Source organism: Pteropus medius, unplaced genomic scaffold, assembly GCF_902729225.1.
Source record: "Pteropus medius unplaced genomic scaffold, Ma_sr-lr_union100, whole genome shotgun sequence".
NCBI classification, from domain to species: Eukaryota; Metazoa; Chordata; class Mammalia; order Chiroptera; family Pteropodidae; genus Pteropus; species Pteropus medius.
Window position 1 is genome coordinate 1,218,885 of NW_024353905.1, and position 12,711 is coordinate 1,231,595.

Consider the following 12,711-nt stretch of genomic DNA (forward strand, 5'->3'; position numbering starts at 1 on the left):
CAGGGTTCTGTATTTTTCAGATCTTCCAATATTTCAAGAAAACCAGAAATCCAGACTTTTATGTGAAATCCCCTAATTTTAAAAACAGTGAGTAGGTCAAATGAAACTTGTGAGTCAAATTCTACTTGTGGCCACCACTTTGCAGTATCTCAGTTAGATGGTCCTTAAAGCCCCTCCCACCTCTGCTATTTGCCTCCTGTCCTATCTTATGTGCTCTGGCTCTTGGGTGGCAGCCATGAAGGTCCCCTTATCCACCACCCCCTTGGAAGAGCCCAGTCTCCCTTGGACCTGAGCAGGCTCAGGGGACTGACTTAGGTAATACTTGTTGGCAGTTCCCTGAAGTGGAATCTGCTTTTTGTTCTGTCTGGTCCAGTTCACATTCTGACCTAGGCAGGATGCCTGGAGAAGAGAACAGGGGATTACAAGAACTATCTGAACTCTCTGGAACTCAAGGTATTCACTTTTTAGTGAAGGATATAAGGTATGGGGATTCAACTGTTTGTTGAGTACCTACTCTGAACCAGGCATTATGTTGATGCTTCCTTGTATAGCACCCTCCTAACAACCCTGTGTGCTATTTATTAGCTCAGTTTTATAGATGAGGAAACTAAGGCACAATGAAGTAAAATAACTTGCCTGAGGATACACAGCTAGAAGTGGTTGAGTCGAGACTGTATCCCAAGTGTGTCTGTGTCTAGAGTCACAGAGAACATCCTCAGTCAATGTTTGCTGAGTTGGGAAATCACATTTGGAAAGGAAGCAGGGAGAGAGCTTTCTAAAGGAGGTAGTTTTTGAGTTCAGCAGTCCAGGATGGGGTATGCTTTTATAGGTATGGACTGACTGGGCATGGTCCTGCAGGCAAGGGAAGAAAAGTGAGCAAAGGTGTGAATAGTAGGGGTGGAGAAGTGAAGAGTGTGTTTGAGGGCACAGTGAACAGAGAGCTCGGGTTTGCAAGAAGGTTCCAGAGCAGGAGGAAGGGGCAGGAAAGAGAAAAAGACAGGCAGGCACCCCCTCCCACATTAACCACCAGCACCAAGGTACTAGGGGACATACAGAGACGGACACTAGCACAAACGGTCACAGACACATAGAAACACACATACACAAGATCTACATACAAAGATCCACATGCAGAAACATCTAGAAACCTCGAGGGGCTTAGACAGAGCCAAGACCTACACATACCTGGGCATACAGGAACATACAACAACATATACAGGCCCCATGACACGCATAGACATACACAAATATACAGACACACAGTCAAACATACACACGGACAAACAGAAAGAAGAACATTAAGATATACACAAAACAGACCCATGGGGACAAAGACAGCCAGGCAGCCAGGCACAGGCATGCGTACATGCACGCACACATGCACGCATGCACACACACACACACACACATACACGCACGCACACAAACCACACAGCCACATGGGAGTACAGGCAGCCCTTCCCTCTTTTAGTTGCTAAATTGCAGTGAGGGCCTGGCTACCTCCTCCCAGTGTCTCTAGACCTAAGGCCAGAGAAGGATGGGGGTGGTAGCTCCACCCCCGGGAGGGGATGGGGACTTCAGAGGACAGGAAGGGAAGGGAGAGGAGTGGAGCTGCAGCTGGGAGCACTAGGGGCAGTAATTACCAGGTCCCAGGGCTGCCACGCTGGCTGGGATTTCCCTCCTAGTGAGGACAAAGCCACTAGGGGATGGCCTCTCTGACCTCTGCTGTGTATGACCCCAGGGACCCAAACACCCACCCATCTCCCCTTCCTCCTCATCAAAGTCCTGGTCAAAATTGAGAGAGATTATGAAGGAAAAAGACAGAGAGACTGAGACAAAGACAAGGAGGGAGAAGACAGGAAAACTACAGAGACCCAGAGAACTGGACAACTAGAGAGGAAGCCAGAAAATTCCGGGGCAAGTCAGAAGGGAGACAGAGACAGAGGAATGCAGGCCAGAGAGGCAAAGGGGCAGGGACAAAAAGGGCAGTCCAGGGCCATTTGTTGATGGCTACAGTGTGCCATGATGAGAGCTGCGGGCTTTACCTGTAGAATTTAATTCTTACGACAACCCTAGATGGTGGAGAATGATAACCCTATTTTCTAGATGAGAAAACCGAGGCTCAGAGAAGTGAAGTGACTGGCCCAAGGTCACATGAAGCTAGAAAATAGAAGGGCTGGACCTGGGGGACTCTCACCCTGCCAAAGCCACAGGGAGTAGACAGAAATCCCTGAAGGAATTCTCCGGAGACACAGCAGGCAGGGAGGCCTAGCGGCTGGAGCCCTTAAGAGATGCAAAGTGAAAGACCCACACCTTCCCTGCCCCCTTTCAGCAGCCCCGGGGTGGGGGAGGGGCCGTGTCCACACCTGGAATGCATTAGGCGGGAGGCCCGGCCTAGGGTAGCCTGGCAGAAGCTGGAGGGGGAGCAGGGAAGGTGAAGGTAAAGGCGAAGGCAGCAGCGCCGGCCTAGGAGGCCCAGGCGGAAGAGCTTCTTTGCCAGCTGCAGCTCCTTGGGGCCAGCCCTGCCAGTCCCGCCTTTCCCCGCTTTCTCCAGGAGCCATCCCTCCATGACTTAACCCCTTCCCTGCACGGGGAAGTGCCCTGGAGGGCTAGAAGCTGCCAGCACCAGGCAGAACCGGCCACTCCTCCTCTGGGCCTCACCCACACACCTGTGCCCCTCAACCTTATGCCTAACTCTGGGGTCAGGATGGGCACAGCTGATGCCTACTGGGCACCACCACCTAGGTGCCCTGTCTTCAGGCTCCTCAGACTCAGTGCGCTCTAAACCACACCCCTACCCCAGCCCCTCACTGGTTCCTCCTCCTTCCTTCCCCATCCCAGGAATGGCACCTCCATTCACTCAGCTCCTCAAGCCAGGGGCTGGGCTTTCTCCATGACTCCTCTCTTTCTCTTTCTCTCCCTCTCAAATCACACATCCAGCCAGACTCCAATCCTGCAGATTCAACTTCTTAGTAGCTCTAGAATCCATATATTTTTTACCACTCCAGCCTAACTGGTTTCCGTCTCATCTTCAGGGCCCTCTACAAGGCACTCTCCACATTACAAACAGCTCATGAAAACATAGTCCCTTCCAATTTCTGCAGCCCTGCGAAGGGCTCCCTTTGCTTTGCCTCTGGGGTGAACTCCGAACTCCTGAGCATGGGGACAAGTAAGGCCCAGCTCAGGAACACTTCCCTGCCCCCTCTGTCCAGCCACAATGGCCTCTTGTCAGTTCCTCGAAAGTGCTCCCTTCTGCCTGGGGCTTTGGCACATGTCATTCCCTTGGTCTGAATGGCTTTTCCACTTCTCCTCTTTTCCTTGCCCGCCCCCTCCTCATATGTTCCTGCAGTATCTGCACTTAGAATTAGTTGTCATGTATGTCTCCCTGTTAGAAAGGAGCTCCATGAGGACAGGGATTGTGCCTGCCTTGTTGCCCACCCAGCACCTCGCACAGGGCCAGCACAAAGGAGGTACTCCATAAACGTTTGTAAAATGAATAAATGCCCTCTTTTCTCCCCTCTGTCACTTTCCCTTAACTGCTCACCAAATATTTATTGACACCCTATTATATAAGATATACACAAATGCAATGACCAAGTCCAAGACTTACAAATGGGGAAAAGGGAAGCCTGGGGGTGCAATAAACCAATGCCAGACCTAGGAGTGCTGAAGCTCCTTCACAGCTGCCCTGCAGCCTTGTCTCCAGCCCTGTGTGTGTTTTGAGGCACCTTTTGGAGGTGTGATACCTTCTAGGTCCAAGGAACTAGAGGGGCCAGACTTAGTGCTCCAAGGATATCTGCTCTCTTCAGATAAGGGAACTTAACTCCCGGACTGGCCAGTGGCAGACTGTGCTTCCAGCCCTCATTCCAGACAGGTCTTAGCCCCACCCAGACAGTGTCTGGCCAGCTCCACATCTGCCTAAGGCATTTAGCTAACTGGCCCCCCAAAAGCCATGGCTTGAGTCTGTTTGAGGTACTGTTAGCTGTCACTCCCCCTTGAGGGGGCAGGAAGCCTCAGCTGGGCCCTGCCCCAGAGACAGAGGCACCTGAAAGGGCCAAGGAATGGTGGTGCCAATCATTTGCAATATAGAAACTTCAATTCTTTTACTACTGTTTGGGGAAGTCATTTTCCCAGCTACCCAAGTCTTTACATTTTGTTGATTGTTTGGAAGGCCTCAGCTGACTAGGAACCAAATCTAGGTCTTTTCTCAGACACATCCCTGGAATCTCAAACTGCTGCTCTCCAAAAATCCCTAGCACTACCCACCAACCCCTCCTGTCATGAGCCCCCTCTTCTTACCGTAAGCCTCCCTCTATGGCCTCTCAGGATGCCCTCAACAGGGAGAACATCGAGGGAACTACAGGAATTACTGATGTGTGACTTGGTTTTCAGGTGTATTCTCTCAGTTCTTTGCAACAGCCACTACTCTCGGTGTATGTGAAATGGTCTCCACTTTATGCAGCTACGCTTTAATATGCCCCAAAGGCATTTCTGAGACAAAGTTTGTGCAGGTAATGAGTGATCCACCCCAGCATGACTGCTGACCTTTCTATCTGTCTTCAAGGATGGGACTGGCCCCAAGAACCACGCATGCTCTCCCCATGAGCCGCCGTGTGGTCCATGGTATGCACTGGTAGTGAAAACTAGCAAACATCTCTGGCTAAAACCTCTCTTCTGAGCTTTCCAACCCTACATCCAAATGCCTGCTGGCCACCTCCATCTGGAGGTCCCCCCAGGTCTCTCCAACTCAACAAGTCTCAAATACAACTCAGTATCTTCCCCTAAACCTGCTCCTTCTCTTACATGTAAATGGCCCTACCATCACCACCCACTGGGTCATTGTAATTGGTTTTAGAAAACAAGCCAGACTCATCCTGGACTTGCCCCCTTTCCTCAGCTTCTATACCTAAGCTACCAGCAAGGTCTGCCCATGTTAGCACCCAAATGTCTATCTCTCGGGTCTTACCCTCTTTATCTACCATGGCTCAAACTGAAGCTACCATCACCCATCGCTGGGGTAACTGCAAACTCTGCCTGACTGTCTCCCTGCTCCTACTCTTAAACCCTTACCATCTACTCTCCACATGCAGCTCTGGGGATCTCTCAAACACATCTGAGCACGTCATTCCCTTGCTTAATAAACTCTTCAGTGGTTCCCCTTTATAAGGTCCCTTTGTCAGCCTTATCTGTTCACTTTTCCCAATACCAGCCCCAGTCCCCAGGATGTCCCATGTCTCAGTGCCTTTGCTCCCATCGAACTTCCTACCTGAACTGTACCTCATGTCCCTCCTCGCTCTACAAACCTCGCTGACACCCCTCTACAGCTCTTCCTTAGGGTTAGGCCCTGTGCTGGGTGCTGCTGATGCCAGGACTTCCTCTGCCTAGGGTCCCAGAATTGTAGCTGCCTTCCAGCTTGAACTTCCAAATGGCAGCTATTCGAGAGAGCTGAACATAGAGGGCAAACTGAGGCAGCCAGTGTTTGTATGTGGATGAGGAGTTGACTCACTTTCTGTAGCTTAGATCACATGCCTCCCTTTGGGACTGGAAGTGAGCGAAGCCCACAGATGGCCTTGGGGAGAAGGCCTCAAAGGGGAGGCAGATGCATTCTCCTGGCCCTAATGATACTGACTCACTGTAGGACCATGGCTAACTGACTCTCTGAGTCTCCACTGCTCCAACTGGGAAATGGGCTTGACCAATCTAGGCTGTGCATCGGAATTACTTGGGGAGCTCTGAAAATAGATTCCTGGGTTGTAACTCCAAGATTCTGGAGCTCCAGAGTGGAGTCTAGGAATTACGTTTATTTTTTCAAAGTGAACAAGGGTTTCTGATGCTTACCCAGTTTGGGAAACCCAGAACAAGATGGTGTCTAGGGGCCCTTCCATCTCCAATTCTAACTCCTTGGGTCTCTGAGCAGGCCCTCTTGCTGGCCTCAATTGGTTCAGCCCTTTTGCTACCCATGAAAAAGCAACAGGTAACAACTCTTTCGACTGAGCTATGGTCAGGTGCCAAACTACCCTTTACTGAGCAAAGGAAGGATATTCTAGGCCTCGACCCTGAGGAATAGGGAAGGGTTCCCCACAAATCTCTGTGAGCTAACCTATACCTGCGAAGTCCTTTCCGACTCTCTCAAAGCCCCCTCTGTCATTTCACTGGGTTATCTCAGTAACCCAAAGAAGCCATAGGTTTTATCAGTCTGAGAAATGGACATAAAAATAATCCCCTCCCCCACCAGGAATCGAGGAGCACTCTGAAGCAATTAAAGGATCTTCACATGGATAAGATATAAACATTATTTTAAAAAGTTTCCCACAGGATGGGCCACTGGGCCCTAAGGATGGTGATTCCATAATGGCCTCAGCAGTCTGAGGAAGTTGGTAAGCACACAGAAATCTTAATATGTGGAATAAAATGTTTCAACCCTTTAATTGAAGCTCAACACATAAACTCTCTCTGTCTCTGTCTTTCTGTCTCTCTCTCACACACATACATATGCACACACACATACACACACCCTACAACCACCAACCCTGCCCTATTTGGACCAATTATAGACAAGTACTATAGAGAAACAAGTCACTTGTGCCTACCCCTGGGCCGACTGGGCAGTGGGGGAGGTAGCCCTCTCACGCCCCATGAGGCTGTGAATCACATGGCCCAGTGCCTGCCTTACCAGGGCCTGAGTAATTCCTCCGCCTCCTCTTCAGAAGGTTTTTCTCTTATTTTTTAAAAAAATTTATTTCATTCTGCAGGCTTTGCAACCAGTATCTCATAGATTCCTCATGGCATGCTCTAGATAAGGAAATTGAGGCTCAGACAAGGGAAGTCACTCAGCCAGTGTCACACAGTGAGTCAGAGTAAGGAATGGCTGGATGGGAGGCCAGGTCCTTCCCTAACACCCGTCTTAGTACCTACCAATCCTCATCTTAGAGATAAAAAAAAAAAAAGACACACACCAAGTACAGAGGCAGGGACTTCATTGGGAAAATGACCCTGGGAACTTTTATGAGGAAGGAAATGGTTCAGGATGGGTATTACGATTGGTAATTTGGAAGGATTGGTGAAGTGAGAAGGCAACTCAGAATCACTACCATGTATTGATCAGAGGCCGGGTACCAACAACATTCTAGATGCTACCCATCTACTAACTTTCAGTTCTAGAGTATCCGGAGGGAAGTTCAGTTGTGCTTCTCTAAGACAGCAGTTACTGGGGCCTACCTACTAGGTGCTCCCCTATAATCTGTTCAGGCATTTGTTCGAAAATGATTTATTGAGTACCCACTGTGTGCCAGGCACTGCGCTAGTCGTTGGGGATACAAGAATGAACAAAACAGATCCAATCCTCTTGCCCTCACAGAGCTCACATTCTAGTGGAAGGAGGTGAGCAATAAACAAATAGACACATATTATGAGATCACTGCAGACTGTACTAAGTACAAGGATGAAAGCGCACAAGGATGAAACTGCAATGGAGACTCACAAGTGGCCCTAACTAAAGTGGTCAAGGAAGGTCTCTTGGAAGTGACTTCTGAGCTGAGTCCTGAAAGATGAGGAACAAGCGAAGTGGAGAGCAGGGGAATGAGCTGCCGGGCAGAGGGAAAAACAGATGCAAAGGCCCTGAGGTGGGAGTGCTTGTGGCATGTTTTGAGATCCGAAAAGAAGATGCCGTAATAAAGTGGGTGAGTAGCCTGCTCCACACAGTGTCTGTCAGGGGATGTTTGGAAAGCTAGCAGGACAACATTTAGGGCAGGGGGTTAAAGGCCTGTTGTCAGCTGGATATCTCCAGCCCACAGAGAGGGAGGCCCTGAAAACTCCCAGAGGTTTGATGACTAGCCCTTGGTCATAAGGGCAGCAAGGGGTCCATCCTGCTTCACCATTGCTACCTGGTGCTGGGCCACAGTCCCAAAGATTTGTGGAGCCTGGGAGGTGAGCCCTGGGGGCCCTCCAGAGGCTCAACATCTCTATCGGTGTTGCCCAGTGGAAGGCACAGCAGATATGCACTGCCTTTCTTCTATGGCTCCTAACCTCAGGTCCACATGGGGATGTCCTCAGATGGAGGGGAGGGGCTGCTGGACTCCTCAGACACTCAGGTCTGTGCAGTGCAAAGGCCTCTACTGTTAGTGGTCTGTGGCCTAACCTAGACTTGTTCCACCTTTGTAAATCCAAGTTCAAGCATCCTGATTTCCCCTCACAAACAACCCTGTAGCCTTGCAGCTCTCCAGCTCTGCTACAACTGGCTTCTGCCTGCCTTGACCTCTCTGCTGTCTCCCTACCCACCAGCCCCTCCAGCTCTCCCCTCCAGCTTGACCCCAAGCCCCACTTCTTCCACCTTTCTCTCCCATTACCACCTTCTATTCTCTCCTTCCCTTGTCCTCCAGCCATACACACCTGGCAAAAGCCCAATCTTGGATCAATCCACCATCCCTCTTTTTTTTTTTTCCACTCATACTCCAGAGCTGCTGAACAGTACAGGAGAAAATCGCATAAGCAGAAGGTTTGGCATTACTTTCATGGTCTCCAACCTCAGTTTGGGGGAGTAGAAAGACCACAGACTTTGGAATCAAATAGATTTGGTTTTGAATCCTGGCTCCACATTAGCCGTGTGACCTTGGGCAAGTTGCTTAACTTCTCTGAGCCTCAGTTTCCTCCTCTACAGAATGAGGCTAATTATACTTCACAGGAGCTCCTGAAGATGAAATGAGAATCCACGTAAAGCACTCAGCTCAGTGCCTGGCACAATGTAGGCGCTTGGCAAATGGGAGGCTCCTTTTCTCCTATTCCCCTAAATAAACCCCGGTTCCCCAACCAAATCCTCTTTACTGCCTTGCAATCCTGCCCCTTTTTCTTGGACTTCTCTCTCTCCCATCAGCCTCAGCAGAAAGAAAAGAATGGGGATGGAGGGGTTGAAAGAGCACAGGGGGCATAGAGGAGTCGGGGAACAGAGAGGAGTCGGGGATCAGAGGTTGAAAGGAATGGAGGAAGGCCGAGAAGGGAGGGAAGGGGTTGGGGGTTGAGAAGACTCGAAGGGCTTGGGTGAGCGGACCGGCCCCGAGGTGGAGCTTAGGAGCCCGAGAACAAGAACCCCCTCCCAGTACCAGGCCCGTAGCCGGGCTCCCATGCTCTCTCGATCACTTACCAGGCCTGGGCTGCGAGCCCTCCAGGTGGTAGGAGAAGCGCAGGGCCCGGTGGTGCTGTGGACTGGGGCCGCAGGGCAAGACCCGGGGGCCTGGAGCAAAGCCCAGGCTGGCGTCCGAGGGTCCGGCAAACTGGGAATCCAGGGGGCCGCCGAGAGTCGAGCCTAAGCCCCTGGGCACCGACGGTCCGGAATCCGAGACTCCAGGGTCCGAGTCGGCGAAGGCCGGTGGAGCGACGCCGGGGAGGTTCGCGGTCGGTTGTTCGGGCTCAGAAGGCCCGGCGACCCCCGGGACTCGGTGGCCATGCATGGCCCGGGCCTGGGCGCGGGGCCCGGGCTCCCCGCTTGGCTCCAGCTCCTGGGGCGGAGGCGCGGGCGGAGGAGGCCCGGCGCCCGGCGGAGCAGCGGCTTCAGGCTCGGGGGGCGGGGCTGCGGACTCAGCCCCACTGCGGAGCCTCGAGCCCCCAGCCCGGGCCCGGGCCAGCAGCTGTGGCCGCAGTGGCAGTACCAGCAGCAGCCACAGCCACCGCCGCTGCCGTGCCAGGCATCGCCGGCCCGGGCCCCGTGCGGGGAGTGGGCTCGGCGGGGCCGGGGGCCCGCTGGGGAGCGCTGTCTATGCGGCAGCGGCCGGGTGAGGATCGGGGGGCTGAGCTGGGTGCAGGCTCTTCCGAAGGCAGCGAGCCACTTCGGAGGCCCCGGGGCGAGCGGTCGCTCTTTTTGGAACGCCGGGTCTCTTCTTTCTCCCCGAATGGGAATCGACCTGGGCTCCTCTGGCTGGTCGGAAAGGGTTCTTCCTCCCGCCCCAGCGGCAGCTGGGGGGCGGAGGGGAGGTCAGGGGAGGGGAGGGTGGGGAGGGAGGGAGGAGAGGACGGCAGTGGCGGGGGGCGCGCGTGTGCGCGGCGCGCCTGGGCTGCGGGGCTCACCCCCCGGCCAATCCCTCCAGACGATGCTCCAGCCGCGAGGTCAGGGGAGCGGTCTGAGCCCAGCTCCGCCGTCCTCCGGAGCCTCGGCCTGGGTCTCCGCGACGGCGGGCGGGAAGGAGCCCAGCGAAGGGGGTTGGGGAGGCGGGAGCCGTCGCTGAGGTAGCCGCAGGCACAGCGGCGCTGGGACCCAGTAATCCGGGCCCCGCCCCCTCGCCCGGGATTGGCGCTTGGCCACGCCCCCTCATTCGGTCCCGCCTCACTTCTTGCTGTGACCGCCCTCAAAGCCCTCCTTCTTCCCCTTGAAAATTCCCTCAGCCTGCCTTCCCCATCCTTTCTTGGTCCCGCACAGGCGAGATTCCGGGTTCAACCCCTCATATCTATCTGCCTTCTGTCCCATCTCAGGTCTTCCTCCCTCCACTTGTCCTTCAATCTCTTTTCCAGAAGCCCTTCCACATGATCCAGAGTTTCCCTAGGGCTTGTCTTTGATACTCTTCACTCTGCTCAGACCAGATCTTTCGTTCCTTTACTTGACCACTCTCTTGACAACAGCCTCAGTTCACAGGACTGTCGCATACGCCTGGCAACATCTCAACCTTGGATCAGTCCAACTGTCTGCCTTTTCCATGCCCGCACTCAGGTAGCTAAACATTGCTGGAGAAAACTGTCCCAACCTCACAGATTTGTGCCACTATAAACTCATGGTCCCCAGCTTCTACCAGGCCCTCAGTGCTGACCGACAACACTATGTGTCCCTAAGCAGCTCGCACTCTCTGTCTCTCTGTCTCTCTGTCTCTCTCTCTCTCCCCTGTTCCACAGCAGCCATTTCAAACCTCCCCTCGCCGCACAGGCTCAACTTCTCCATCTGCCTCCTAACCCTCAGCAGATGACCCTATCTCCTAGTTCACAGAGGAAACAGAAATCACCAAAGTAGGTCTGACTTCTTTCCACCAAACCTACAGAGTCCATCCCTTGCTCCTTCCCATCAGCATCTAAACATACTCTGGTCTCTTCCATCTAAAAACAAATTAACAATTACCAAAAAGTCTCCTTCTCCAACCACTTCCCGCTCTTCTCCTTTCTATAAACTTCTCTAAAGAGCTGCCTACACTTCACCGTCTTAATTTTCCAACTTTCAACCCACTTCAGTCTGCCTCCACTATTTGCCTGATAGTGCTATCTCATCAAGGTCTGCCATGGCCTGTGTCACTAAATCCAACAGAATCTTTTCAGAAGTAATCCTACTTGACTTCTTGGTAGCATTTGACACTGGCAACCACTTCCTCCTCCACCTCAGGCCTCTTCCATGACACCACACTCTCATTTTTCTCGCACTTTCTTGGTATTTTTTTACTTTCCAGGCTCTTTTTGTCCAACCCTTAAGTCTTGATGCTCTTTAGGGCTTTGATCTCTCTTGTCTTCCCTCTCCACACTCTTTCCTTTAAAATAGTCACTCCCATGTCTCCATCTCCTTGGTGATGACTCCCTGATATCTCTCCTGACCTATGCATTCAATTGGTTACTAAACAGCTCTACCTGAATATCTCAGAGACATCCCAAACTTCAGCTTCCCCCCAACTGAAGGCATCCTCCTCTTAACTTGTTTGTCCTTCTTCGTACTTTACCTTAGTGACTGACCCTAGTCAAAGCAGAAACCTGAGCTATACCCGACTCTTCTGTCTGTTCCACCCCCATGCAATCGCCTAGTCCTGTCATTTTTACCTCCTGAAATCTCTCTCAAATTTATGTAGTCTCTTCATTTCTGCTGCCACTGCCCTAATCTAGGCCAGCATCGTTTCTAACCTGCAGAGCTGTCACAGCCTTCTTATTTCAGTCTTGTTCCCTGGAATCTATTTTCTATACTGCAGGCAGTGTGAGATTTTGAAAAGGTAAATCAAATTATGTCACTCTCATGTTTAGGACCCTTCAATGAATCCCCATTGGCTCAAAAGAAAACTTCCCTTCCTCAAGAGGGAAGGTTAAGTTAGGCCCTGCATGATCTGGCCCCTGCCAGCCTGTCCAGACTCCATAAGTCAAAGCTGAAACTCTTAGACCTTTTGTTAGTCTCTCTAGCCTCCAAGTTTTTGTATATGCTGTTGCTTCTGTGTGAAACTCTCTCCACATCTCCCCAACTCCACTTTGTTCTTCAGATCTCCATTCACTTGATAAATGTCTTTTGAGCATACACTATGGGCCAGGAACCATGTAAAGCACTAGTTACGCAGTATTGAACAATACAGACATGAATGAGACTGTGGTGAACAAACTGAGCCCTTAGAGTTTACAGTCTGGTGCTGGAGAGGACTATGAAGTAAACACACATAATTACAATACATAAACACGCATAATTACAAATTATGATAAGGCTACAAAGGGACGGAACTGGATGATAGGAAAGACAATAATGGGTGGGGGCAACTTAGCTTGAGGGGTCAGGAAAGGCCTGATATTTAAGCTGAGACATGAAGGAGTGGGAGTTAGCAGATGTTGAGTGAAGGCAAAGTGTTCCAGGCAGAGGACACAGCAAATGGGAAAATCCTGGGGCGAAAAGGAAATGGTATACTTAGGAACTGCAGGAAGGTCAGTGCCGCTGGAGCAGAGAGAACTGAGGGCAAAAGGGGTGGGATATGAGGTCAAAGAGGTAGGCAGGAGCCAGAT

General features: G+C 51.8%; 1 protein-coding gene across 2 annotated transcripts in view; it reads right to left on the reverse strand.

Annotated features, from left to right (window-relative positions):
- The window catches only part of FGD1 (FYVE, RhoGEF and PH domain containing 1), a 39,754-nt gene extending 29,511 nt beyond the window's left edge, over window positions 1–10,243 (reverse strand). Inside the window, exon 1 of one of the 2 annotated variants that reach the window (XM_039851437.1) lies at window positions 9,137–9,468. In XM_039851437.1, coding sequence (XP_039707371.1) covers window positions 9,137–9,443 — 307 coding nt within the window. In that variant the 5' untranslated portion in view covers window positions 9,444–9,468. Of the gene's footprint in view, window positions 1–9,136 lie in introns of both variants that reach the window. The other variant, XM_039851438.1, reaches the window with a different exon arrangement.
- Window positions 10,244–12,711: the final 2,468 nt, after the last annotated feature.